The 26,570-nt window shown below is 43.9% G+C and overlaps 1 protein-coding gene across 7 annotated transcripts in view; it reads right to left on the bottom strand.

The window, feature by feature from the left end:
* The window catches only part of ZCCHC2 (zinc finger CCHC-type containing 2), a 45,288-nt gene extending 24,661 nt beyond the window's left edge, over nt 1-20,627 (bottom strand). For 4 of the 7 annotated variants that reach the window (XR_009742671.1, XM_061449317.1, XM_061449322.1 and 1 more), the window contains exons 1-3: nt 19,415-20,626; nt 5,417-5,528; nt 2,045-2,121 (exon numbers count right to left, since the gene is read on the bottom strand). Coding sequence is in view for 6 of the 7 variants with exons in the window: in XM_061449317.1 (XP_061305301.1) it covers nt 2,045-2,121; nt 5,417-5,528; nt 19,415-20,338 (1,113 nt within the window). In the remaining variant the exon portion in view is untranslated. Of the gene's footprint in view, nt 1-2,044; nt 2,122-5,416; nt 5,529-19,414 lie in introns of all 7 variants that reach the window. The other 3 variants (XM_061449319.1, XM_061449321.1, XM_061449318.1) reach the window with 2 other exon arrangements.
* Nucleotides 20,628-26,570: the final 5,943 nt, after the last annotated feature.

The following is a 26,570-nucleotide window of genomic DNA, read 5'->3' as shown; positions in this document are numbered from 1 at the left end:
ACAGGACAAGGGGCAATGGGTGTAAACTGGAGCATAGGAGGTTCCGGGTGAACATCAGGAAAAATTTCTTTACTGTGAGAGTGACAGATCACTGGAACAGGCTGCCCCGGGGGGTTGTGGAGTCTCCTACGTTGGACATATTCAAGGCCCGCCTGGACAAGTTCCTGTGTGATGTACTCTAGGTTACCCTGCTCTTGCAGGGGGGTTGGACTAGATGATCTTTTGAGGTCCCTTCCAACCCTTGGGATTCTGTGATTCTGTGATTGCAAGTTACTGAAGGAGTTATTCAAGAATCAGACAGCATTTTGGTATATGCTTGTATAAAATTTCAGTAGCTTATTCTTCTGACACAACATGCAAGTAGTGAACCAGCACCTTCACATGCATATTTTGAGAAAAAAATAAGTAAGCTTGGTTAGATGGGTGCTGCCTGGCTTTAAGCCCACTTTTAGGCTTAAGATTCCTATTACATGGATGGGAAGATTCTGCGTAATGGGAGTGGATATGGCAATTATAAACATTAATTTACTCCCAAGACTTGACAGAATAATGTCAACCACCAACTGCCTTCAACTTAGTCCTCAGAAATGCCAACTACTCTTGGTGGCCTCAGTTGGAAAGCCAGGACTGTAATTGCTGTTATACCTTAAAAAAGCAGCGTCTGGGCAAGCACAAAATGATCTACAGTGAGGAGCACAGTATATACCTGCATAGATGAGGAGAGGAAACTCTTTCCTCAAAGAACTGAGGTGGAAGAGTTTCAAGTTTACTCAAATACTTCCCAGAATATCTCCACATTCCCCCTTTAATAAAGAAATTCAAAACCACTGTCAAATCTATGTGCTGAATTTCCAAAACTGTTTCGTAACTTTAAATGTTAAGAATTCGTATGAGCATTCTGTACAAACCTCTCCTACCTACTGTTGTATTTTACCTAGTACTCAGCTCACAGACTACTGGGACAAGGTTGAAATACTTGGGCAAGTTAACCTTTAAGCCTTTGGCAGCTACATATTCTACATTATTGTCCTCAGCAAAAGTAGAGTGCAGAAGTTTTTGCGAATTTCACCTTCAGGCACTATCAACAACAAAGTGTCTGTTGCCAGTACTTTACTTCAAAATCATAAATAGTATACATGTCAATTTAACACTACTTTTAAGCTTCTAGTAATACCAGAAAAGACAAAACTTTAAATTTACCTCCACTTAGACAAAACACTAGCAAACTTTGGGATCAATACATCAGTTTTCTGCTCAAAATGGCTTTCTCTTTTTCTTAAGTTTGCCTCTTCAAAGAGCTCCCATGACCCATGTCAAATAACCAGTTATAATGTTTGATCTAAAACATTCTTTTGTTGAAGGAAAAAAGGTAGAATTTAACTCTCTGCTCAAATCTGGTATACTACCACACTCACATCTACTGGCCAAATGACTCATAATGCTAGTCAGTCCTTGCTAAGAAAATTACTACTTTGATTCAATTAGAACATCACCACCAAAGGCCTTAGCAGCTATTATTTAACACCTACAGCCTTTAATACCAGACCTTAATACTGAAAGCTTACTGCTTCCCAAGTAGTAAGAAGCAGTGTTTCAGTTTTAAAATTCACTCACATAATTGCTTTGGATGTTGCCTCTGGCTATTACAATACATGAAGACTATACTAGGTAGGCCTTCGAGTTTGTTTACTTTTTTTAGCTTGTTTGTTTTCACCTTAACAAACTAATCAACCCCTCTGGTTTTGTAAAACAACACAGGAGCCATCCTCTTACGGTAAACATTCATGAAGGAGATCTAAGCTGACCATATGACTCCAAGCAATATACAGCTGCAGACACAAGAACTTTATTCCTATACCACTTGAGCAAACAATTAGCTAGTTTTAGAATTCTTCGTAATTATTGGATAATTCCAAGAATCTCTGGAGACTAACTTAAATCAAAATTGCCTTCTAAGCAGGTATTTGGAACAAGCTGTATATATCTACAATACACAGATATGGCTAAGACAATTACTTCAATATTCTGGATGTTATTTGCTTACTTTAAACGTGTATTCCAAATGTTTGTCAGCCCTTTTCCTTGGTACTCCTTTCAGGGTTATCTTCTCAATGTGTACAGCTGAAAGAAAAACACCTTATTGTACATGCAAAAATTACAGTTTAAACATGTATCTACTTCCCTAGCTGCTCTTGAGAATCACTAATGCTATTTACTGACTCACACAACCCCACTCTTTCTCAGATGCTATTTTTCTATAACAAACTGCAGGGGGCAGGTGAAGTCTTGTTCTCTATAAAGTATTTTTGTGGCCTGACTAAAAACCCTCACTGCAGATAACAGAAATCTGTACGCTACCTAAGAACTTACTTAGCCAAAAGGTCACATAAATACAAGAATGTAACCACTATAAGTGAAACAATGATAAAAGAAAGTAAAAAAGCACTGATAAAAGCTTCCATATCCACATATCTGAAATATCAAGTAGTAATGAGAGCAAACTGAGGCAGAAGAGCCACATTTCTGAAAGGCACTGAGGTGGAAGGAAATGCTTGGGAAAGGCCTGAAGGAAACAGAAACGAGAGTTAGCAATCAGAATACAAAGAGGAGAAGCAGAAGGCTACTACAGTTTTACTGCAAAGAGTATCATTAAATTGAATTGAAAAGGAAGAAAGGTACTTTAACGTACTGGCTACTTTAACATTTCCTGCCCATAAGTCTACCTTATTCAGGAATAGGTAAGTTCTAGCTGTGACCTGGTATGCAGCAGCACCCTAAGGCTTTCAGGGCCTGGAGATTTTCTTGAGGGCACGTAACATTGTTCAGGTAATACTCCACAAAAAAATTCTCATGTAGCCAAGATGGGCTTTTCCCTTTTCCTACTATGCTGGCCTAAGAATTCAGCAGAATTTTATTCCTTTACAAGCACATCTTTACATGTAAAAAAAATTATTTAAACGATATTTTGACCAGCCCTACACCATCAATGCTTCCTTTCCATGCTTTTGAAACTACTTCTTTTTTGGGGGGAGGGTGGGAGGACGATGATGTTGCCAGATAATGTTTTCCTTTCAATTTTTAACTGTATAAACATACATGGAAACCACTCAGAACAACAATAATAAAAAATTAAAAATCAACCTCCTAAAAGTACATGTTAAAGTTTATTATTGGAGATTACCTTATTACCGTATCATCTAACTTAAACATCTTCAACCATTTTTTTGAAGTTACAATTAAAAGTATCATCCCCATAAAACATGCCATTTCTAAGAGAAGCAAGTATTGGCAATTTCCTGAAAAGGAATAATAAGCCAGCATATAAACCTAATGATATTGTTACAGCTTCCAGTTCTTTCAGTAGAAAGACGGACAAATATTGAGTATGCTGGCATACACTGGTTGTGACCCTCTACCTGGGAGTCAGAGCACTAGATCAGTTCATTTTTATCAGCTAATGAAGATTACTATGATTCTATGATGAATTATTACAAAGCAGACATCTGAGATCAGCTAAGAATGCAAGACAATAGCATACACCAATATACCATGAAAAGCTGAATGATTAGTGATCTTAATTTTTACCCGCCTGGTAAAGCACTGTTAGGAAAGGACTATGGCATAACATGAGTTGTGGTAAAGTTTCTTATTGGCCAATGTTAAAACTGATACCATCAACTCAGTTGATATTTGTAAGTTAATTAAAAAGTTGATTCCCATGGCTGGAACTGAGAATAGTGCTTTAAGTTGCGTTTCACCACATGTATACATTTAACGTACATAATTATGGAAACTAGCACCGTTAATATTCAAAGACAAACTTCTTTTCTAATGAGTGTGTGTTTATTTTAAACTATTCAATGTTTTCAAGGCTAAATGTATTTGTTCTCAAGTATAAATAAATTTTATTACACATGGTAGTACCTTCAGCTTCCTTAACTTCTTTCGCTGCTGCTGCATGTTTCGTCATAGTAATACAAGAGGTAATTACAGTGTTGTTGCTGCACAGTTCCAACAGGCAGCTTTAAAATTGTTTCCATAATCACATTTTAAATATTCTAAATGGCTACACTGAGAAGAAATGTTTGAGGATATAAGCCAGTGAGGCATGTTATACCTCTACATCTATTTTGGACACAACACATGCATTCAGGAAGATTAAGTCAAGCATGTATGCATGACACTGCTTTCACTGTAAGTATAAGCCAATATTTCTAAAAATCATATTCATGATAGCTGGATTTTATTATCAGTGCTATTTCTAACCCAGCAAAGGAGATTTCTGTAGCAGGGGCTCTCTATCACATACATGTATATCGAATACCACAAAATTATTCTGATCCTTCACTGTAGTTTCTAACTATGATAATGCAAAAGCCGAGAAACATTTAATCTCTTTGCTAGATTCAATAATTCAACTTTTCTGTCCTTCCCTCGCTTAATTCAAGAGCACTGCTAAAGAGAGTTTCTGATTTGTGAGTACGAACACTTTGAACTCTCTAAAAGGATTTGAAACAGGTTTGGTTTATGCCATCCGCCACAATCTCCTTCTGCATTGTTTTTTGGCTTGTTTTTTTATTTTGGGGGATTTTTGGGGTTTGGGTTTTTTTTCCCCTAGGAATTAAAATTCAAATTGCCTGCCTTCAAAGTGTAATTAAATCTCCACAGTACAGACAAAGAACATGTATGAAGAAAACAGGAATAGCAATAGCTTGCCCAGGTTGCCAGCTCTTCAGTATCTGTAGGATGGCATAGACTAATTTTGAGAAGTGATTTGCTAATCTTGTTGGAGAATAAAGGGAAAGAATAAATCTGTTTTCAATAATGCTTATTTCTTCAAAGAGAAGAAACTGTGCTGGCAATTGCACAGAAGAGTTCTGTTTATTCTCTGAAGCCTTGTTCTCATGCTCCCTAACATAGCCAAAAGACGACTGACTTCTATGGAAAGCCTCTCATTTCTCCAAACTACCACTACTACAAAATCACCCAATGTGTGGTTTTTTTTTATTTTTGGGGGGTTTTAATACTAATCAAATACAACTGAATCAAGAGGCAAAAGCCTTCCACTATTTCACAGTACCTTCATCTTAAGTTTTGGTTAAAAAAAAATCTATAAACACCGTTAATAAAATTGCATTAAAATTTTCTTGGTTTCTCACAAATCCCACTTCTTTTTTTCAGGAGGAAGCCCATCTGCAATCAATTTTCATGCATGCAGTCACTAGTGGTTAGCAGCAAACAAGAATGACAACTTACTATAATAAAGAAAAGACCAAGTAGCCAGCAGAGCAGCTATTATACTTCCCAATCATTGCAGTTTCTCATTCAAATGAACAGCAAGACAGATGCAAGATTTCTACAACTACCAGGACAGTTTAACATTAAAGAACCCTTTTGAAAGAAATCTCAAATATACCTTCTCGCTGAGGTCTATGGGAAGTCATTGACAGTCCATCGTGAGGTGCCGTGGTTCGTTCTAGCAAACTGGTCTCATTACTTGACATGCACTCACTATGCGAAAAGTCATTCTAAATTAAGAAGGGAAAAAAAAAAGTCTTATTAGGCGTGTATTATCAAATGTTGTGCTAAACAGTAGAAATGACAAAAAAATTGGCTCCTTATTTGGTATTTTACAGGAGAAAAAACTGAAGTTCTTTACAGTGGCAAAGAGGTGGTCATTAGCCGTTTCAGCTCTTACTTTTTAAATTTATTATTAAATGTCAGCTATAACCTCCAGTGTTTCACTGACCTTATTTTAAAAACAGAACAGAGTGAACAGAACAGAAGAACAGATCATGTGCCTTTAGGGTTCCTCAAGCTGGATAATACCATCAGCTCAGAACTTCATTACTAATTTACAGTTAGCATGACCTCTGTCAATTACTAACCTGTGAAGTCATCTACTTGCTTACACTCTAAACATATTCTCCTCAATTATATTCATGCACCGTATCTTCAGCCTGACACCTTTAATATATAGGAAATCAGGACATATGGTCCTAACAGCTAAATCCATACATTACCTTACTAACTAAACATTCGGAATGCAACCAGTTGCCATCAACACCCGCTCTTCCGTGGGGAAAAGGACAGACTGAAAACTCATCTCCCCCCACATTTGTATGCAGACTTCAAAATCATATGCCAAGAATTATTACTGTTTCAAGACAGTGCATAAGGAGGGACAGAAAAAGAAAACATGTACGACAGATAAGAGAAAAAAGAATAAACTAGGCTAACAATGATAAATTGGAGAAAAGTATTAGATGAGCATGGGCTTCAAGTGTCTTTTCTAGGGTAACAAAAGTCTGTATGATTTTCCCCAACTTAAGATAAAAAACCTATCAATTTACATGTTCTTCAATGATCTGGTCTTGTTAAAAACCAAACTGACCAATCAAGCTAAAATTCAAAAATGTTTTAAAATGTCCAATGCAACCACGTTTTGCCAGACATGTAGACTTCAGATGCAACCGGGTTTGCCAGCTGAGCAGCACAATTCACATTTCAAGAAAATGACAGATTGCCTTTGAAGATGTATCCACAGAGAACTAGGAAACACTGGAAGTTACTAGTGAATCTATTTTAAGTGAAGCACCTCTATTTATCTGTAACAAGGAGCATAACATCTGAGCTTAGCAAATGCTATCAGTATGTAAATACCGTACCAATGATAGCAGCAGTGGCAGCAACACAGAGGGGGAGAGAAGGTGGTTTTCTGTTTAACACCACAAATGCTGTTTTTTATTAAGCAGTGGAAGCTAAAACAGAGCTAAGTTTCTTAGGAAAGCTTTCAAAGGAAACAAGTTAAACAGAGAACATTTAATGCACCACAAATATTTAGCAACTGGTCTGCATGAAAACTAGAAGGTCAATAAACATCTGTCTTACTATCAGCTCTATACAACAAATAAAATACCTGGGAGAAATTAATACTTTTTTGAGTAGATGTGTATTGAAAGTTCAAAGTCTGTTCCTCTCATTCAGGATGAAGAACATGACTCCACTGAAAGATGTTCACCAAAGATGGGTAGAGGAAAAATACAAATCTTGAAAGAGTTCTCTCATTTTTAAATACAGGAAGGTTAAGATTTTGGAAAGAAGTCCAAGAATACATGTGGTTTTTTTTTTTTCTAAAGGGCTTGTGCAACATAATGAGACAAACCAGCAGCCAAGACTAGTTACGTTGTTTGGTACAGAAGTCCCTAAGACTGTCACATGAGGCATACTAGAATAAGGAAGCACAGAGGTGTCAAAAGACTTTGGAATCCCGCTGCAGTTTGAGAGTTCTTAATGAACTTCTTCAGATTTGACAGGTGTACCAGCTAAAGCTGGCTTCATCTCAGTAAACCAGCTTTTTATCATCTATAGCGACATAGTTCAGTGGTGGCCTTGGCAGTCCTGGGGTAATGGTTGGACTTGATCTTAAAGGTCTTTTCCGACCTAGTTGATTTTATGGTTCTGTAGTGTTGGTGCAACTGTGGCAACTCCTGACAATACATGCAACTCATTTAGGACCCAATAAGTACACAGGCATCAAGTCTGCCCTTGGCATCCTGTTAATTTCATCCATCACATCAACAGCAGTACACATCTAGCAAGTGAACATCTATGTGCCTTTAGATCACACTGCAGTGGGCTGAGGAACTGAATGACATTTTAGCCATTTCATCTAAATCAGTGCATGGTTTGTATCCTACCTGTCAGTAATTTCAGGTTTCAAAACAATCAGATTATAAATATAGAGAATGCTTTATTTCCTCAAGATAAAACTTATGCCAGTCCCTAGCCACTCAGTAAACAATTTCAGCAAACTTATCAAAACAGTATTTCATGCTTCAAACATCTAATAAATTATGAGCACAATGTTAGACACAGAATAAAAAGGGAACATAGCTGTGTATCAGTGAGACTGCATTTTAACAGCTTTAGCACACTTCCAAGTTTAGGTTAATAAACAAAATAAAAATACCCACAAGCATGCTCTGGAGAGCACTTTCAGATCTTCTCAGAACTCCCACTGATACTGTTGTGTCAGACGTTTCACAGTAACTGTGGACATAACCAAACCCAAGTACTTCACTTTTCAAGTGTTAACTCCTGGTCATGCATTATTCACAAAACTGTTGGCATTTAAGCATTAAAAGCACCCTGTTAAAACTGTGACTCATTTAAGACTGCCCATAAAAAGCACTACTACTATGATTAACTGGCTGTGCCCAAACTACATAAGCTAACAAGTTTAGCATGTATTTTGCTATGAGTGAATGTCTTCCTGATGTGAAATCAAACCACCGAACCAAGATTTCTAGCAAAGATCAATGCCAATTCTTTGGCAGAAGTAAGGTCTTCCTTATAAACTACAGACACTCACTCTGTCAAAAGAACTTTTGTATCTTTCTTTCACAGCGCATGCAGAAGACAACAGACATTTGGATTAACTCTAACAGAGGCTCTCAAACTATTCAATTTCTTTTATGTTTCTAAGATGCCTTTTTCTACCTCTGAAATCATCAGCATAAGAGCTGAAGGCAATGCTTCATTCATTGTAAGGAACAAGCTGAGACTTCCACCTAATCAAATACTCTTTTTTTACAATGAACAAACGGATCTAAACCCAACAGAATGTAAAAAGTCACACCTCTTGCATTCAGTCAGGCTATTTGTTTTGATTAATGGAAAAATACATTACAGTCTATTCTAATAAATAACTGCTAGTTAAGAAGTCAAAGAAACTGTAAGCAGTTTTTAGAAGAAAGGTGTGGAAATAAGATTTATTTTAAAGAGGTGCTGTGCTCAGCTCATGTCAAAGCAGCATTAAATATTTCTCTAAACCTCCTAATACCAGAAAATTGCTTCTCACCGAGCATATATATCATCTTTGTAACAGTGTTCCAATATTTTTGCAGTTACTCTAGAACGGTTACTTTTGGCAGCATTCTATACCCCCTGAAATACATCCACATTTGAAGGCTCCCTCTAAATTGCAAAATATTACAAGGTTCAGACCTGTATTTAAAGAAGTCCTGATATCAGTGATTATATAAATCATTATATCTGTAAAGAAGGTCAGAATTTACTCACTTGAAAAATGCTTCACTTAGAAGGTTAAACCTGTAATATGTACTGTGTGCACTCTGCGAATGACAGCTTTTACAATACCAACTGAACTCGGGAGGAGTCAGTGCCGTAATCCAGGGCAGGCATTGCTGTACCTTACAGCCTGCAAGGGCTGCTTCTGTGCCAGCTCCAGATCCTATCTTAAGCTGCATTACACCTCTTCACATTTGGTGTTAGCTACTGTGACAGTCCTACATCAAACACTCCCAAGTAACAAAAATACAAGTGGCACTGTCAAAGCAGACAACTTCAGCACACAAGTGACTGGAAAGTCTAGGCAGCCCAGAGGGCCAATGAATATTAGGAATGACAGTGCAGGTTGCTACCTGTGCCAGTCACACTACAAACACAAGTCCTTTAAAACTGGGGATGGCCGCAAGGAGCTCCTGCTGATGGTCATGCTGTATAGAGCTAATAGTGCTAATCATTTCCTGCCAATGTATAAAATGTATTCACACAACACATGCAAGTGTAAAGTTAATTCTTGCATAAGCTTTTGCCACTGTAAAGCTTTCACATACAAAGATTCACTGCAGCTCACAGCGCTGCTTCTAATGATTAAAATACAGTGAAGCAAGAAATGTGGGTGGCCCCAAACCAGCTGTCAGATAATTAGATAATCACATAGATCTTTGTGACAGGTTAGAGGATTAACTATATTTGTCCCTGAAAGTGAAACATGCCAAGAGAGCACTCTAAAAATTGTCTGCTCTCACAGCCTAGACAACAGTTTTGTATCCAAGACTTCTTTCCTCGTATGGCTGAGAGTAACTGCCATATTTTAAAAAACACGTATCACTTGAGATGTTTCCTGGGACTGTATCATAGCCTGGTTTGGGTTGGAAGGGACCTTAAAGATCATCTAGTTCCAACAACCTGCCATGGGCAGGGACACCTTCCATGAGACAAGGTTGCTCCAAACCCCATCCAACCTGGCCTTGAACACTTCCAGGGGTGGGGCAGCCACAACTTCTCTGGGCAACCTCTGCCAGGGCCTTGCCACTGACGTAGCGAAGAATTTCTTCTTTATATTTCATCTACATCTACCTTCTGCCAGTCTAATGCCATTTCCTCTTGTCCTATCACTACATGCCCCTGTAAAAATTCCTTCTCCATCATTCTTTTAGGTCCCTTCCAGGTAACGGAAGATTGCTATAAGGTGTCCCTGGAGCCTTTTCTTCTCACTGAGGGACAGTGTCAAATGCTTTTTGCATGAGTGCAGGTAGATGACATCTACTGCTCTTCCCTATCCACTAACACTGTAACTCCACTGTAGAAGGCCACAAAGGCCAAATTTGTCACGTACAATTTGCCCTTAGTGAAGCCATTCTGGCTGTCCACAATCATCTCATTTTCCACATGCCTTAGCATAGTTTTCAGGAGGATCTGCTCCATGACTTTGCCAGGCACCAAGGTGAGACTGACCAGCCTATAGCTCCCCAGGTTTTTGAGTTTTTTTTTCCCTTTTTAAAAAATGTGGGTTACATTTCCTTTTTTGGTTTATTTTTTTTTTGTCTGTAGGAACTTCACCGGTCTGCTGTGACTTCTCAAATTCGATGGCACTTCATCCACCAGTTCCCTCAGGATTTGTGGATGTATCTCTTCAGGTTCCTTAGATGGTCTTGAATTTGACCTTCTCCCACAGCAGGTGGTTGGTTGTTATCCCAAGTCACAGCCTTTAACTTCTGTGACTTGGGTGATGTGGCTGAAGCACTTAATGGTGAAGACTGAGGCAAAAAAGTCATTAAGTACCTCAGCCTTCTCCATATCCCGTGTATCCAGGTCTTCCGTTTCCTTCCAGAGAGTACACATATTTTCCCTAGTCTTCCTTTTATCGCTGATGTACCTATAGAAGTTTTTCTTGTCGCCCTTGACATCCCTCGTCAGATTTAATACCACCAGGGCTTTAGCTTTCCTAACCTGTTTCCTGGCTGCTTGGAAAATTTCTCTGTATTTCTCCCAGGCTACCTGTCCTTGTCTTCCACCCTCTTTAGGCTTCCTTTCTGTGTTGGAGTTTCCCCAGAAGTTCCCTGTCCATTCACACAGGCCTGCTGGTGGTTCTGCCTGACTTCCTCTTCACTGGGATGCATCACTCCTGAGCTTAGAAAAGGTCATCCCTGAATATTAACCAGCTTTCTCAGGTCCCTCTTGCCTCCAGGGCTTTATCCCATGGTATTCTATCAAGCAGATCCCTGATGAGGCCAAAGTCTGCTCTCCTGAAGTCCAGGGGTGCTTGTCTGTAAAGGCAAGCCCTAAATGTCTAAAGTGGAGAGCCATCCTGCTTGGAAGGATGCTGCTCTGCACAACTAACATATGTGAGCTGAGCAAATCTCAGCTAGTCTACACATGACAGATGTCCAGACTCTGCCTTCTATTAATGTAGACGGCTGATCAAAAAATGTCATGCTGGTATTGCTCTGGCAATATGTAATGAAATCTGTTATTTGATAGCCTACTAATCATCATGAGGAAATGATTGATGCACATAAGTCTTCTGATGTTTGCACTGAGCTTTCATAAAAGAACTATTCATGCATCAGCTCTGATGAGCACTAACAAGGGAAACCTGCTTACAGCAGCTGGATCACTTGATTAGTTCTATGTGCCCAAATATGAAAGCTTATTTTCCTGCAAGACTTCAGAAAACGTGCTGTTAGAGATAGCAGCCTTTCAAGCTGTACAGATGCAAACCAGCACAGCTCTTCCATTCCTTTATACGTGGGAAGTGGCAAACAAAACCAGATCAAAGAAGGCATCTTGGAAGAATCAATGTCTAACAGATGATCATGAGCTACCAACTACAGCATCTGTACTTCACACAAATTTGAGTGATATCAGAATAACCATTAATAGAGATGGTGCCAGTTTAAAGACCAAAGCCATGATTTGCTTGAAACAATCCTTACAAGCTACCACCCTTACTGCTTCACAGCTGTGACACGCTGATACGTAGCTATGTAGCTATGTTAGCACAAAGGCTAAACATCACCTTTTAAGAAGCATGTCAGCTGAAACTGCACATATATTTGTGTGCTGCTAAACCCCCTCTTGATGACAACAGCAGCAGAGGACTGTGTGCCACTGCATCTGCACCCTACCACCTAATTCTTACTGTTGCCTGGATACAGGAATAGAACTTGCATACCATCTAATACTTAAATGGAAATCAGCACACAGATTTAGTAGTCACAAATGCAAACATACACAGCAGCAATGCTTCAAAGTCTGTTTAATGTTGACAACTGTGATGCAACAGATTGTCTCCCATGGAAAAAAAACCCACTACTGTCTTGGACAAGCTATTACCTAAATGCAACATCAAGACTTAAGACGATTGCCCTACTGACACTGCTGTTAAATTAGCTTCAGTTCGAAAGCTTTTGAACTACACAATGGCACTGCCTGATTGGTTTGAGATGCAGAGAGCTGTCCTACAAGACTAAGAATGGAATCTGCCTCAAGATCTACCACCAGGAAGACCTACTGAAAGTTCTCTCTTTTAGCCACAGACAACAATCAACTTAAATGCCTACTTGTTGTCTTTTCACATGCAAAATCAACCTCCAGAACAATAATGCTTATTCCACATGGAATCACAGGCCAGAGAAATGGGCAGACGTGAATCTCTTGAAGTTCAACACAGGGAAGTGCAAAGTCCTGCACCTGTGGAGAACAACTATAGGCACCATACAAGCTGAGGCCTAACCAGCTAGACAGTAACTTTGGAACCTACACATATAAAAATGTATACATATACATCTGAAGGGAGGGTGCAAAGAGGCTGGAGCCAGGTTCTTCTCAGTGGTGCCCAGCAGCAGGACCAGAGTCAACAGGCACAAACCAAAACACAAGAGTTTCCCTCTGAACATCAGGAAACACTTTTGCACTGTGAGGGTAACTTGCAGACAGGCTGCAGAGTCTCCATCCCTGGAGATACACAAAAGCTATCTGCACATGGTCCACCACCTCTGAGACCTCTGAAGACCTCCAGAGGTCCCAGCCAACCTCAGTCATTTCGTGGTTCTGTGACCAGACATAAAATCCCATAATATGTGAAATAAAAGTCTGCCTGGCTGAACATACGGTTCAAATGGGGTAATATGCAACTGCCCTATTAACTTGTATCTAAGAAAGCTGGACTGCACAGAGAGAACACACAGTTGCCCAAGAGCACTTTAAGGCGTATTTGTTCTGTGAAACTATTTTAAGAGTTGCTGTAAGAGGCAGCAACAACACACTATGAGGGAGACAGAAACCTTCTGAAAAAACATCAGCTGATTCAGGGAGGAAAGGCACACCATATGACAGCTTCAGCAATCACATATTGACTAACTTGTAGCAAGGTGAAATCATCTCAACTTTAAGACAAACAACGTACGGACCTCTCAGCATTAACAACTTCAGCTATCAAGGCCTGTGTCGATTACACTTAAGTACCAGACATGTCAGCTACAGCAACGATTTACAGTGCTGGTAGAAACACTCCACATTCTTTCTCCAAGTCTCATCTTCATCTGAGCTTTTAACAGGATTTAAACCACAATTTCAGGGCAACCTAGCTAGCTCATCATAAAGTAGGGAACTTGAAGCTAAAGCCAGCAATGCAACAGTTCAGATGTTACAGCATCCCCAGTTGGTTGCTCATCCAACAGCTTTGTGTAAGTTCGGTACTGTTACAATTCTATGCTGAGTAAGAAGAAAACTACTTGAATGTGTCATTTCAGACTAATATAAAAATTATCTTCACAACAGTCTAGGGTGATGGAAAGCCCTAAAAAACATCTGCCCCTTACAAGTGGTTCACTGAAGTACGATTAGTACTGAGAAAAGACAATGTCTTCATTACTACTTTTAACTACCAGCAAAGAGTAATATGTCTTCTTGTCCAATCCTTGAACTCAAGAGATCTAAGCAGCATAAAGGTATTCCTTCATGCATGGCTTTCTGAATAACAGAAAATCTGTCATGTTCTTATCTTGCTCTTAAGACACTTCCCAAGGCATTAATTCTCCTTTCACTATTAAAAGTAGTTTTACCTTCTTCGCCCCAAAACGACAAGAGGTTGAAGAAAGGCAAGAAGCTCACAAAGGAATGCAATTTCTAGCCAGATCTTTGAGTTTGTCCTCTACAAACTTCAGTCTCTGAAAGTATAAACCCTCAGTCTTTGAGAAATTCACCGAGTTTTGGAGGAAAAGCAAACATTTAATATTAATTGTAGTTAATGGAAAATCAACTGTAGTGTTTACTGGGGCAGCTATGGCTAGACACTGATATTGGCACAATGACATGCCAGATTTAAGCAGACAGAATCCTGCAGACTTCAGCGGTTTCATAAATACAACCATCTTACTGCTGCTGACTGCATCCTCTTCTGCAGCTCTAAGAGCTGAAAGTCCTCGGTACTCCAAGCCCAGTGACATCCTGCTATCCACAAATAAGTCAACACTGGGCAACGCTCAAAAATGGACCACAGCTCAACAACAGTAATCTAAGTGCAAGCATTAGGAAGTCATGGGTATATTTTTAATGACCTCAGTGCTCATTTAATGTTGGAGAACAAACTGGCACGGTTTAACCCTACTATAAAGAGACTGGGCAAGGCTACAAACTTGTCCCAACACCTCATACTCAGAAAAAAACAACTAAAACAACAGAGAGCAGTGAAAGTTTTTACTCCGCAATTTCCTGGAACATTAGCATGCACATTTAGTCAGGAGTCTTTCATTTCAAGCATTGTCTTTTATCTAGTTATTACTTCCTTTCCGGAAGACTTCCAGTAATGTTTCTGGAAATCCTTAACTCCTGCTTGGAGTCAGGGAAATTCGTGTTCAGAGGCAAGGGTGTTAGGTTCACTGAAGGAGATAGGGGTACTTTTTATCTCAGTAGGCAAAACTTTTAAATTTTCCTGAAGCGTACCACCATTTAAGAGATTTTTGCCAAGAGTCAAATGACATTTTTTATCTTTCTGTCTCTTATTTAAGGCAGACTCTGAAGACGCATTTTTCCTTAACTCTATGCCACTAAAAAAAAAAAAAAAAAAGAGTATATTGCAACTTCAAAATGAGGTTGCCTTTATTTCTGTTCTCACAAAGGTCTTTGATTCTAAAATCAAGTTCTGCTACCTTGTTCTGCTGCAAATGACTGAAGATCAATTATAAAAGCACTCTTCTAATTTGCAAAGTATACTATAATTAGAAGCCTACTAAGAAAAATACTCTGTAAATAGAAACTTTCCCTTTGTTTGTAAGTAGAGACTTCTGTAAAGAATCCTCCAGCCAGCTAATTATAATACTAGTCAGCAAACCATTATCTCCAGGAGATCAAGTATTTCAACAGAACCTTAGTTCTATTACTGTCAAGTATGCCTGATTAAATGTTCCAATGTCTAATGCAAGCCACATATATTATGTTAGCACATATTCAGATCTCCTTCAGCCTTTCAGTGTTCTAACCTCAGATCTTAGATGGGATGGAGCAAGATACAAACAGCTTTGATACTGATGCACTTATTAAACAAATATAATCGACACAAGAATTGAGCTATGTGCTCTGTTGCTTAAACCAGTATACACAGTAGTATCAGCAGACTCTCTGAACAATAATACTTGTTTTATGACTACAGATGTGAATGCTGCCAATTTATTCTTACACTTCAACTTCACATTCAAAGTTCATATTTGGCACAGCTTAATGTACCATTGACTTTTCTTCCAAAAGGTGCTATTACAAATTACATGTTCATTTAAAAATCTGCAAATTGTAGAATTTCTACCTTAAGAAAAAAAAAAAAAAATCAGAAAAAAATTGTTAAAGAAACAAAGTTTATGCTATTATAAGGCAATTCTACTCGTAGCCCATCCTGATCCAACAGTGCTCTCTCCTGAAACTTTTGAATTTGTCACTGAACTTTTTTTTTAGTATGTATCACTAAGAAATGTGAAGTTCTCAAAGGATCATTAAATCAGGATACCAAGAAGAGCAACAATCTTATTAATTGTTTGTCAAGAAGGAACTTTAATGTGAGCTTAATCTTACCAGATGGCACAGATCCTACCCAGAAATCGTAATCCCAACCATGGGAAAAAGCAAACTGCTTTATATTGTAGTAGATGTCTGTTCAACACAAATTCTTTACAGGTGAACTCACCGTAGCTAAATATTAGTTTCTCGAAACCTGAGGCCATTTTGTTAGATATGCCGCAGGCAACAGCCCAGTCCTTGCCGTAAAGAATTCAGAGCCTCAACTTGACCAATGAACTACGTGGTTCAACTCCCGGTCCGCACTCCACCACCCGTGCAGACTGATTTCACATCACGGTGCTCTCCAGAGGTAGAGTATTTCAGGGGTCATGTGAGCAACAGCTCTGCCACCACCTGCAGACTGCTCAGCAGGGTGGGCTCCGGAAGCCCGGCAGTGCCGCGGACGGGAAGCCCAGCGCTGCGTTAGCAGCCTTCCCGGCACACCACTTCTCCCGTGGCTCATCCGCACTACTGCCCCGTTTGGGACAGACCTTCCCGCAAAGCCCCGGGGCCTTCCCAACTCCCTTCTGGCCCCGCAGCCCGGCCTCAGGGAAGGGGGTGTGTGGGGGTGTGTGGGTGTGTGTCAGTGCCACGCCACCCACCCTCCCTCCCTCCCTCCCTCCCATTGGGCGGCCGGGAGCGCGGGCCCCCTCCGAGCTCGGGAGGCGGCGGGACCCGCGCGTGACCGGGCCCACGCGCGGCTACGGCGGTGCGGAACAGCCGCGCGCGCGCCCGTTATGCAACACAAGGCACCTCCCCCCACCGGCGGGACAGAGGGAAACCGCCCTGCGGACACGTGACCGGGAGCGCAGGCGCCGCCGCCATCTTGGATGGGGGCGGGAAGCGGGGGTGACCATCCACCACCGCAGCCCTGCCCGGGGACCGGCCCTTCCGCACCCACCGGCACGGTGGGGACGGGCGGAGGGGGATAGGGGCTGCGCCCTCACAGGGCGGCGTGGCTCCATGACCGACCCTTCCTCCCGCAAACAAAGCGAGGGGTCGTTCCCCCCGCCCCCACGCGGCCGCTCTCAGCCCGGGAAAGCGGAGAGACCGGCGGCCGTTACGGGGCTCCTCGGGGTGGGGTCGCCCCCCTCCCCTCCGCTTATCGCTGGCTCTGCGCTGGCAGGTCCCGGCTGCCCCTGTGTAACGGGAAGGAGAAAGTTTAAGCCCTTCTTCCAGGTCCGGCCACTACAAAATGTGACAGGAACCGCCTGCTCCGGGCATTTCCCGTGCAGCCGTGAGGCGCGGCAGCCCGCGGGCTGGCCCTGCGGGGCACGGCCCAGGCTGGGGAGGGCAGGGCGACCGTGGTGAGGGCGGAAGGTGAAGCTGTCGGGAGCTGCAGAGCTGCAACTGGCACGGCCACGGGTCGGGTCACAACTTAAGAGGGAGCCCAGCCCTTCCGACACGAGGCCGGCCAGAGGAAAATTCAAAGAGGTCTTTATGAACCAGTTTCGTTCACAACTGCAGATCCCTGAAGGCACTTAAGGGGGGCCATTTTGGTCCTGTGTGGATTATGGAATATGTGATGTGCATGTTCAGCCAAGCTCACTCGGGCCTCTCAATGCTCCCCGACTAAACAAAACCACTACCACCACTTGGAAGGCTGCTTTTACACTAGAGCCAGGATGCTGCACAAAACAGACTTCGATTCCAGTAGTCCATGAGAGCCTGATCTCTCTATTTGGTGGGACACACTGAGAAGCTACCCCTGATGTGCCAGTTTTGGGCAAGGACTATGTTTCCTGTTACCAGCACTTCAAACCCAGAAAGAACAGTGTCCAGTCTTACCACTTCCTGACACTCATCTTCTCCCTCTCAACATGGACCTCTAGGATTCATTTTGGGATAGAGCTACACTCGATATAGGCCAGTGAGCCAAAATAAATACTTTTGGGACTTATGCTATGAATTCATTATGATTTCAGTACTGTAACATCTACCCACTAGTTTACAACCTAGTAAATGTGCTTTGGCCTTAAAATGATGTAAGAATTCACTTAACGTACTTGAAGGCTTAGATATTCACGCCCGTCTCTTCTGGGTATTCCTTAAGAGCATATCCTGTCTTTAGCACTCAGAAAAAGGAGTCATCCGTTTCGTGTGGTAGACAATGTAAAACAGTCCTCTAGGAGTGGATGAATTGGACAGCACTGCAAGTAAACTCCAAAACCAGAACCCTCACCGCTTTGTACCCTTTTCAGGTTAGTTCCCGATGATGTGTTTGGCTGAACAGCCTTATAAACACCCCATCTTCCAGCCCTTTCTTCCCCTTTGCATGACAGGCCACCTATAGAGCAGAAACTGCAGAGTTTCAACATGATAGCTTGGTTGCATAAATATGGGGCAGATTTTAAAGGCAATGCTCACCAAGAGGGCAGCAATGAATGGCACTGGGGGAAACCTCAGTCTAAACATAGCTGCTGATGCACCAGAGAATGCCTCAGTGCCACTTGAAGTCTTCATTCTTGGTGACAGCCACCTTCTAGCAACAAGTGGCACATCTGTTTTCAAGATGTGCTCTGCTGTTTCCTCACAGCCCCACAGAAAATCAGCTTTCCTCTGAACAGAAGCTCCAGTTGTGACATTTCAATGTGCTGCTTTAGTAGAATGATTACCACCCTTTCCCAAACATCATCAGCCACCTTACTGAATGTGGCTTTCCACAGAACCAGACCTAGAGCTCATGAGCCCTGACTGCTACCTTGATCCCTGACAAGTCTCATTTGGAGGGGAGGGAAAGAACAGGGTCCACGTAACAATTATTTCAAGGCATTCTATTGTTTAAAGCCCCTAGAGAATGATCTCTTAGGACGTATGGTTTCTGTCTAGCATTATTATTATTATCACTGCAAGTTTAGTCAAGCTATTGCTTGTACTTTTGCATGGTACAACTACTTCAGTGGCCTACAGCACAGGAGGCAGCCTGGCAGTACCCTGCACCCTGTGCTTCAGCAAGGCAGGGTTCAAAAAGCAGTGCTCCAGAAAGCATGGCAGGCTACGAAAAGCGGTCTTCCCTCCCTCCCCAGTTTGTACTAGACGCCCAGCTTGTGGGGGTGGCCGAGGCCTACACTGCCGAGGGGATGAGGGGGAATAGGACAAGCTACCAGGCAAAAGGGGAGGGGGCAGATCCCATGGCGGGGGGGCTTCGGGGAAAGGCAAGCAGCCGCCCTCAGCTCGGAGAAAATCGGGAGGCGGTGAAGGAAAAAGGAGGAGAAGGCGCAGGAAACCGCCCGATGAGATGGCGCAGCGCGAAGAGGCCAGGACGCGGCATTACCTGGGCTTGGTGGCGGCCGAAGCCCTCCTCTTCCTGGTCCCCGCACAAGGCCCTCCTTAGCCGCTCCAGATGCTCCCGCAGGGTGACCCGCTGGTGGAAAGAAAAGGCCGGGTGCAGCGAGGCCATAGTGAAGAGCAGGAGCAACTCCTCTTGTGCGCCGAAGCCCAGGCCCTGTGCGGCGGGGAGGCCGGCCTGCCCGTTTTCCCCGGCTCCGTCCATCACCATCACCACGTCGTCCTCCTCTTCCTCGGCCCCCTCCTCCTCGGCGGCGCCCGCCTGAGGCCGTCGCGCTTGGCAGCTCTGCAGTATGGAGTCCACCTGGGGTAGGAGGCGATGGAGGCGGCCGGCGGCCTCGCGATTCTCGGAGCCCAGCAGGGCCAGGTAGACGATGAGCTTGGAGCGCACGGCCGGGTCGCGGAAGTCGCCGAGCTGCCCGGGGTCGCTGAGCCCGTTGGCCTTCGCCTCCGAGTCGCGGAGGCAGTGGTAGTCCTTGCGGGCCAGGTCTTCCAGGCAGGAGCCCAGGAACCGCAGCTCCAGCGGGTTGCACAGGTCCAGCAGTCCCACCATAAACTCCAGCCGCTGCGCCGAGCCCAGCACCAGCCCGAACCACTCGTACACCGTCTCCTTGTCAGTGCGGGCCGCCGCCGAGCCGGGCCCGCCGCCGGCCGGCGCGGAGGCGGGGGGCGGTGGGCCAGGCCCAGGCCCCGGCCCCAGGCCGTGCAGCTGGCTCGGCCTCTGCAGCCCGCACCCCCTCCCCGCTGCGGCGGCGCCGCCGCGGGCCGGCGCCCGGGGCACCTGCTGCAGCTGGAGGTGACAGTCCAGGGCACCGCCAGGTTCCTTCAGCCCCAGCCCCGCGGCGGCCGCTGCCGCCTCTTCCGCTGCCTTGTGGCTCGTCTGCTTCAGGGGCAGCTTCATCTTCAGCATCCTCGGCGCGGGAGGGGCGCGAGCATCCGACGGGGCCCGGCCGGGAGCGGGAGGTCGCGGCCGGCGCTCACGGGGAGCCGCTCATGCTGCCGCGGCCCTGCCGGCGCGGGAGAGGCGCGCGCAGGGGCAACGTTCCCGGCGGGTGCGCGCGTGGGGAGTGGGCGGGAGGACGGGGGAAGAGCGGGCCTCGCGTGCAGCTGTGGCTCCCGCAGCGGTTCCCCCTCCCCCACCCTTCCCCGGCGGCCGGGCGCGCGCGCACAGCCGGAGGCTGCTGTTGGCTCTCGCGGCCCCGGCCGGCGCGGACTGAGACCCAGCTCCCCGCGGGGGGCGGGCGGAGCGCGCCTCTCCGCCTATCGGCGCTGACAACGTCAGCGCGCTCGCCGCCGTGCGCCGTGGGCATGGGCTTGGGGCAGGCGGCGCGCTGGAGCCCGGGCTGGGCGACCAGAGGTTGGTTAAGGGCTCCTAAGCGTCCTGGCCGGCTTTAGGCGGAGGCTGTGTTCTCCGCGAGCGGCGCGGCACGGCACGGCACGGCTCCCACCGCTGTGCGCTCTGTGCCGCCGGGCGCGCCGGGGGCTACGCTATCACTCGTACTCGGGGGGGAGTTCCTGAGCTAGGGAGGCGCGGCCGGTTCTCGTCTCTTAACAAGTGGGAGTGGGCGGAGCTGGGCGGCTCCCCGGGCCCGGATGGCGCTGCGAGGAGGGGCGGTGCTTCGCGATGTGGCCGCGGAGTCGTATCTTCCCTAGCAGACCTATGGCAGTGGCCTGACACTTGGCTGAGGCTCTCTTCTGCTTCATGAGTGCAGTTCTCACGCAGATGGAAATTGTTTGGTGGCTCACCAGAGAGCAGTCGAGGAGCAAGCCTCCGTATCTCCTCCTAGCTAAAAGATCTTCCTGAGATAAGGCCGTGCTGGATTGATGATTGGCCTTCGGAGTGCCGAGGCATGTGGATTTGATTTACCCACGGCTGGCAGGGCCGGGCGGAAGGCTGTGCTGCGCCAGTGGAACAATGCTAGTTACATGGCTGTGCCAGCTTCTACATTTCTAATTCAACTGAAACTACTGCTGTTGTAAGATGCCTCACTTTTAAATTACTACTGTTACAGTGCCATGTGGCTTTCTACCAGGATGTTTTACAGTAGGGAAATACAAGGAACATTACAGAAAAAAAAAATATGAGAAAATAGCCAAGGGATAGTCCATCATGAAATACGTACACTACATCATGAAAAACTGCCCCTGTTCTGTTCCCAGCTGCTGTGATCCACGACGACGAAGAGCCTACAATTATAAGATCAAGCAGTACTTTGAGTAATCAGAAAGTTGCAATGCTCCTTGCTTTGCCTCCCACACATTTATATAAAGACAGTGTATTTGAAAACAGAACCAAGCTTGTGGCTTGCACAATAACACAGGGGAAAATAAAATGTGTTTTAATTACAATTGTGCCAAGCAGCATCCCCAAACTGCTTACAGCAACAAAGTACAAATTGCTAATGCTGACTTGCTCTTATCTATGTGTCCAGAAGCCCGTTGTGCTACCACGAAAGAGCATATCAAACGGCTGAGTAAATGTCATGCAGATTGTAACAATCTTGTATGCATTGCTCGGATTTGCCACAGAGCAGTCTTGAACGGTAATTATAAACTAAACCACATCCTGGGTTTATATACATATATGTGCAGCAATGTATGTATTTTATTAAAAAAAGAAAAGGAGTAACTTGTAGTTAGCATATGTTGGGTTTATACACACCTCACTGCCACTTGGCAGTAGCAGAAATGGACTTCAACCCAATTCACTGCAGCTCTCCTCATTCATTAGCATCACAGCAGCGCTATCACTGCCCTCAGACATGTAGTGTGTAGTGGGGAGCCCTTTCATCCCAGACTGCCAGCAGTTCTTTGCACATTCCAGGACCCGGAAGGTGAAGAATTGGCCCAAGAAGTCCCATAAACCCATTTTCTTTCATGCTGTGTGCTGGTTAGGGCCTGGCTGGACCCGTGAATTGTTCCAGATCCCCACAGTTATTAGTCAAAGCAGCCATCACGATACCCCAGGATGATATTTTACATTGTCGTTATGAAGCAGCAATTCTAGAATTACAGAAGTTCTTGTCCTATTTTCATTACATATTTTTGTTTCAAAGAAAAATCACCGTGACCATCCCAGGGAATGTGCCAAGGTGGAACTTTGGAAACACAGAAACAAGGCTTGAGGTTTCTGCTTAGTAATTTAAACAGGTATTTAGCCTTAATAGAATTTGCGGGATCAGAATTGCAGTGATCAGAATGTTGGAAATAACATTTCCTAATTTAACAGCACCTGATTCAAATAAAGCGTGATAGTTCCAAACAGATAACACCATGGAGAGTGAAAAGGAATTTAATCTGGGCTAAAGGGAGGAGGGGGATGGGCTGACAGAAAGAGATCTGCTGATTCATTCATCAATCCACAAAGGTGAGGTAAATTGCACACGCATGAGGGGAATGGTTGAAAGTAATACTCCCCTAGTCCAGAAAATACTTGAGCCTATCCTTTTGTGGTAGTTCCCAAACTGACACTTAGTTTCACAAATAATCTGAAAAACCCAATTAACTCATCCCTTCTTAATTTACTCTTTAGTAATGGCTTAAACTATGATACTTGAGAAAAAGAGATGTGAAAGATGTGAAGTCAGGGAAGGGGAGGGGAGAGGGAAAAAGTAAAACGAATAGCATGAGAAAGCAAAAAGAAAACAAAGATATTCCGGGTGGGCTTGTGAGTATTGCAGTAGCTGAGGGAGGAGGTGCCAGCAAGACAGAGGGCAGCACGGAAAGAGAACTGAAACTCAAGTGCCTTGGAGAAATGAAAGTGAAACTCAGGGTGTGAATGGAAGAAGGATACCGTGGGGACATGTATGCTCACTGACCAGGCCACACAACACGAGAGGCTCCTGTAAAATGTGACTTGCACCGGACAGCTGCCCTTGAAGTTTTTTAATCTGATTTTCTTAAAAACAAAACAAAAGACCAAACACAAAAGCACAGCTTGCACAGACCCTTAATGACTGCTGGGCCACAGTCATGATGACATACAAACGAGCATGGCACAGCCTTGCAGGGAAGAACATGTCTGTAATCTCTAAACTGAAAGCCAGATGAACTCTGACACAACACGGAGCAGCAGAGGAGCAGGCAGGACAGTGCTGCCCATGCAGGAGCCCCGCACCCCCACTCTGGGAGGTGGTGTTTGTTTGAGTGCAGCAGGGTGCTGGGCTTGCATCACAGGTCAGTGGCCAGAACTGTGCCATGCGGAGCAAGGTGCCATGGTCGAGTCACCACTGGCGCAGCCAGTTTGCAGTAACGGCACCAGAGGCTTTTTTGACACTCCCCAGACTGCAGCATAACCCCTGTTCAGATTATCAAAGCCCCAGTGCCTCCTGAGTGCGCAGAGGCTTCATCAGAGATGTAGAAACCCTGTCCTCACTGGTAGATCGTCCTGTGAACCTGGTTGCCGCAGGCTGCTGGCTCTGCTTTTACTCCTGGGTGTGACCAGCACAGTGTGAGTGAATGAGCTGTGCAGAGCACCAAGGGACACAAAAGCCAAAGAGCCCCTGTTACCTGTCCTTGTGTGTCATCACACTGTGTACAGGCAGCCATAATGTATCTTCTGCGTGAAATGGCTGCCCTCGCTGAGTTCTTACAAAAGACCTCATCAGGATTTTGTTCAGTAGGCCTAAAACTTCTCCACCAGTGCTTTTAGAAGGGAGAAAGCCAGTAAGAAGAATAAAAAGCACCACACTGTGACACTGGACTGAATGCTGAAGCTAAATAGGAACTAACAAAGTAACCTTTGGTATTCTCCACATTTCTTTTGGCTTTTAAATTATTCTTTTGGTTTTGGTTTGATTTGGCTTTTTTTCAGTATTGACTTCTGACCAAGGCCATCAAAGATTTTCCAATAATTATAGCAACATATAAAAACAGTTTCACAGTCTCAGTTTGTTCCTTAACCGCTACTAAGGATCTGCTAAAACTGGTTTGTATGGATGTGAATGAGGTTAATCTGTACCCCATTTGAAAATCAGACAGGGAGGCTGTAGGAGATACATACATATATATGTTTAATCTAGAGTAGTGTGCATATATAGATTTTTCATATATATCCAGATTTACATGTTTTTCATGTTGATACTGTTCCCCAGCTACTGTCTCTGCCATTAGTGTTTTTGCTTTTACAGAAAGCTGTCACAAATGCTCAGTGAGGATCTTTGCATGGATTCCCATCCTGCAGGGTAGAAGATGCATAAATAGGGAAATAGAAGTCTTCCTTGTCTCAGTTCTTCCTTTCTTCCCTCTCCTCCCCTTTCCCAGTGTGTAGGAAGAGCAATTGCCTCTTTAAACTAAGTTTGCTACTGTGTTTAATTCACTCTCAGTAGCACGGGCTATTATCGGCTCTCTCAGCCAAACTCCCAAGGTGTAAGGAAATCGTTTCAGGCAATGTCACACAAATGTCATACGAAAAACAACCTGGAAGAAAATACAAGTTCCCTGATAAAGCCTTGGGGCGATTTTGCTGACTCATGCTTTGTCATTTGTCTCATGATAGATGGCATTTTTTGTGAGTATCTTACCTTTTGTGAAACAGAAAGTAGCTACCTTTTAGCCTTGAGATCTGGAAGAAATGGTCTTGAGAAATGGCAACTAAAAATCAAACCTGACAAATCAGTAGGGTGTTATCACTTATTTTGTTATTCTTACTACTTTGATGGGTTTTGAATATTTGAGCTGGTTTATTCTTTTGGCTTCTTTTTCAGCAGGAGTTGAACAAGCTTATATTTGAAAACTAAAGACATGTTTAAGAAATGATATTTAGTCAATAAGCATTTGTGCAATGAAGACAGGCATTTTTAGGAGCTTGTGTTCAATATGACTAGTAAAATGCAGTAAAATGACTAGTAAAATTAGGACCTGTAGTCCTAATTATGTTAGCATCCTATGCAGGAATAAACATGCAATTTTAAGCCCAGTTTAAATAGTTTAAACATAGTTTAGGATTTAAAGTTACTGAAAAATAAGTTCAGTGTAGGCAGAGGGTGTGTTCCCAGGATCAACTTCATTATGCAAGACTGTTTCTAAAGCCAAGTTGGTTATTCATTTGCAAAGCTCACCTGTCCCAGGCCTCTTTGGCAAGCCTGCCAATAAACGTACTGTTATGAAACGCAGTTGCAAATTGCAGTTTGCTGTTCCAGGGAGGCTGAACTGAAGCCACCGTCCTGCTTTTACATAACTTTCAAAGGTGAGTGCCTACTATTTTCAGCTGGAAGCAGCCCAGAAATATATGAAAGATGGAAACATCGCCGAGATGCCAGGATAGGGGGGCCTATTTCAAGTTCTGTGCAGATGGAGCAAGTTCTGTCTGCATGGCATTCCAGCCTGTGGTACTCATGGCGGTCTGTATCAGTTTGCTTTTATCCACGTAAAATAATAAATAAAAGTTATGAAGAGAATTTAAGGAGAGTTAAGGATGCAGTGGCACTGGGATATTCTTATCCTTTGGATCTTCTGTCCAGCAGTTTCCCTGTGCTGATGGAAATCCTCAGGGGGTTTTACTGTCACAGAGCACAGCCTATGCTGATATGAATGACTGAGTTCAAGCTGGTGCAAATCACATGGAAATGAAATTTGCACAGACAGCTACTACTTGACATAGATGACAATTCAGTTTCAGGGAAGACAGCAATGGGATTTTCAGCACCATTCAGTTTTAGGCTTTCTAATACTCTGGCAAGGGCAGTGGTGAAATGCCCATGACTCCAGGGAGTTAGAGGTAAGCCATCACTGTGTGCTTTAGCAGTGAGCAGCGCATGAACTCCTGCACGTGGGCACTCTGTACACACAGCTCAGCTATCACCAGGGCTTTCCTGTCACGGGAAGCCCTACTTAAATTGGACCATTAGACAGAAGACCATATAAGCACATGCCCAAACCAGTCTCTGTTCTAGTTAGCAATGCAGTGCGTTCTCAGGTGTAAGGCAGTGAAATTTGAACACCTACACAAAGAAGGAAAGACTTGGGCCACCTTAAACATCTGATGAAAGTTAATTGAAATCTGTTCTGAAATGAGGGCTCACAGGAGGAATGTGGGTGTGGCTCAGGCACGAAAAGCCTAAGTACCAGGCCTGCCTGATATTAGTCATGTACACGAGAATTATGTATGCATTGAGCACCGGGGAATCAAACTCTCCTGAGAG

This window comes from Pezoporus flaviventris, unplaced genomic scaffold, assembly GCF_033815535.1.
Source record: "Pezoporus flaviventris isolate CSIRO_AGI_PZ_B2104156 unplaced genomic scaffold, CSIRO_AGI_Pfla_v1 ptg000007l, whole genome shotgun sequence".
Classification (NCBI taxonomy): Eukaryota; Metazoa; Chordata; class Aves; order Psittaciformes; family Psittacidae; genus Pezoporus; species Pezoporus flaviventris.
Note: the sequence above shows the minus strand (reverse complement) of the source record. Positions and strands in the feature narration are given on the sequence as shown.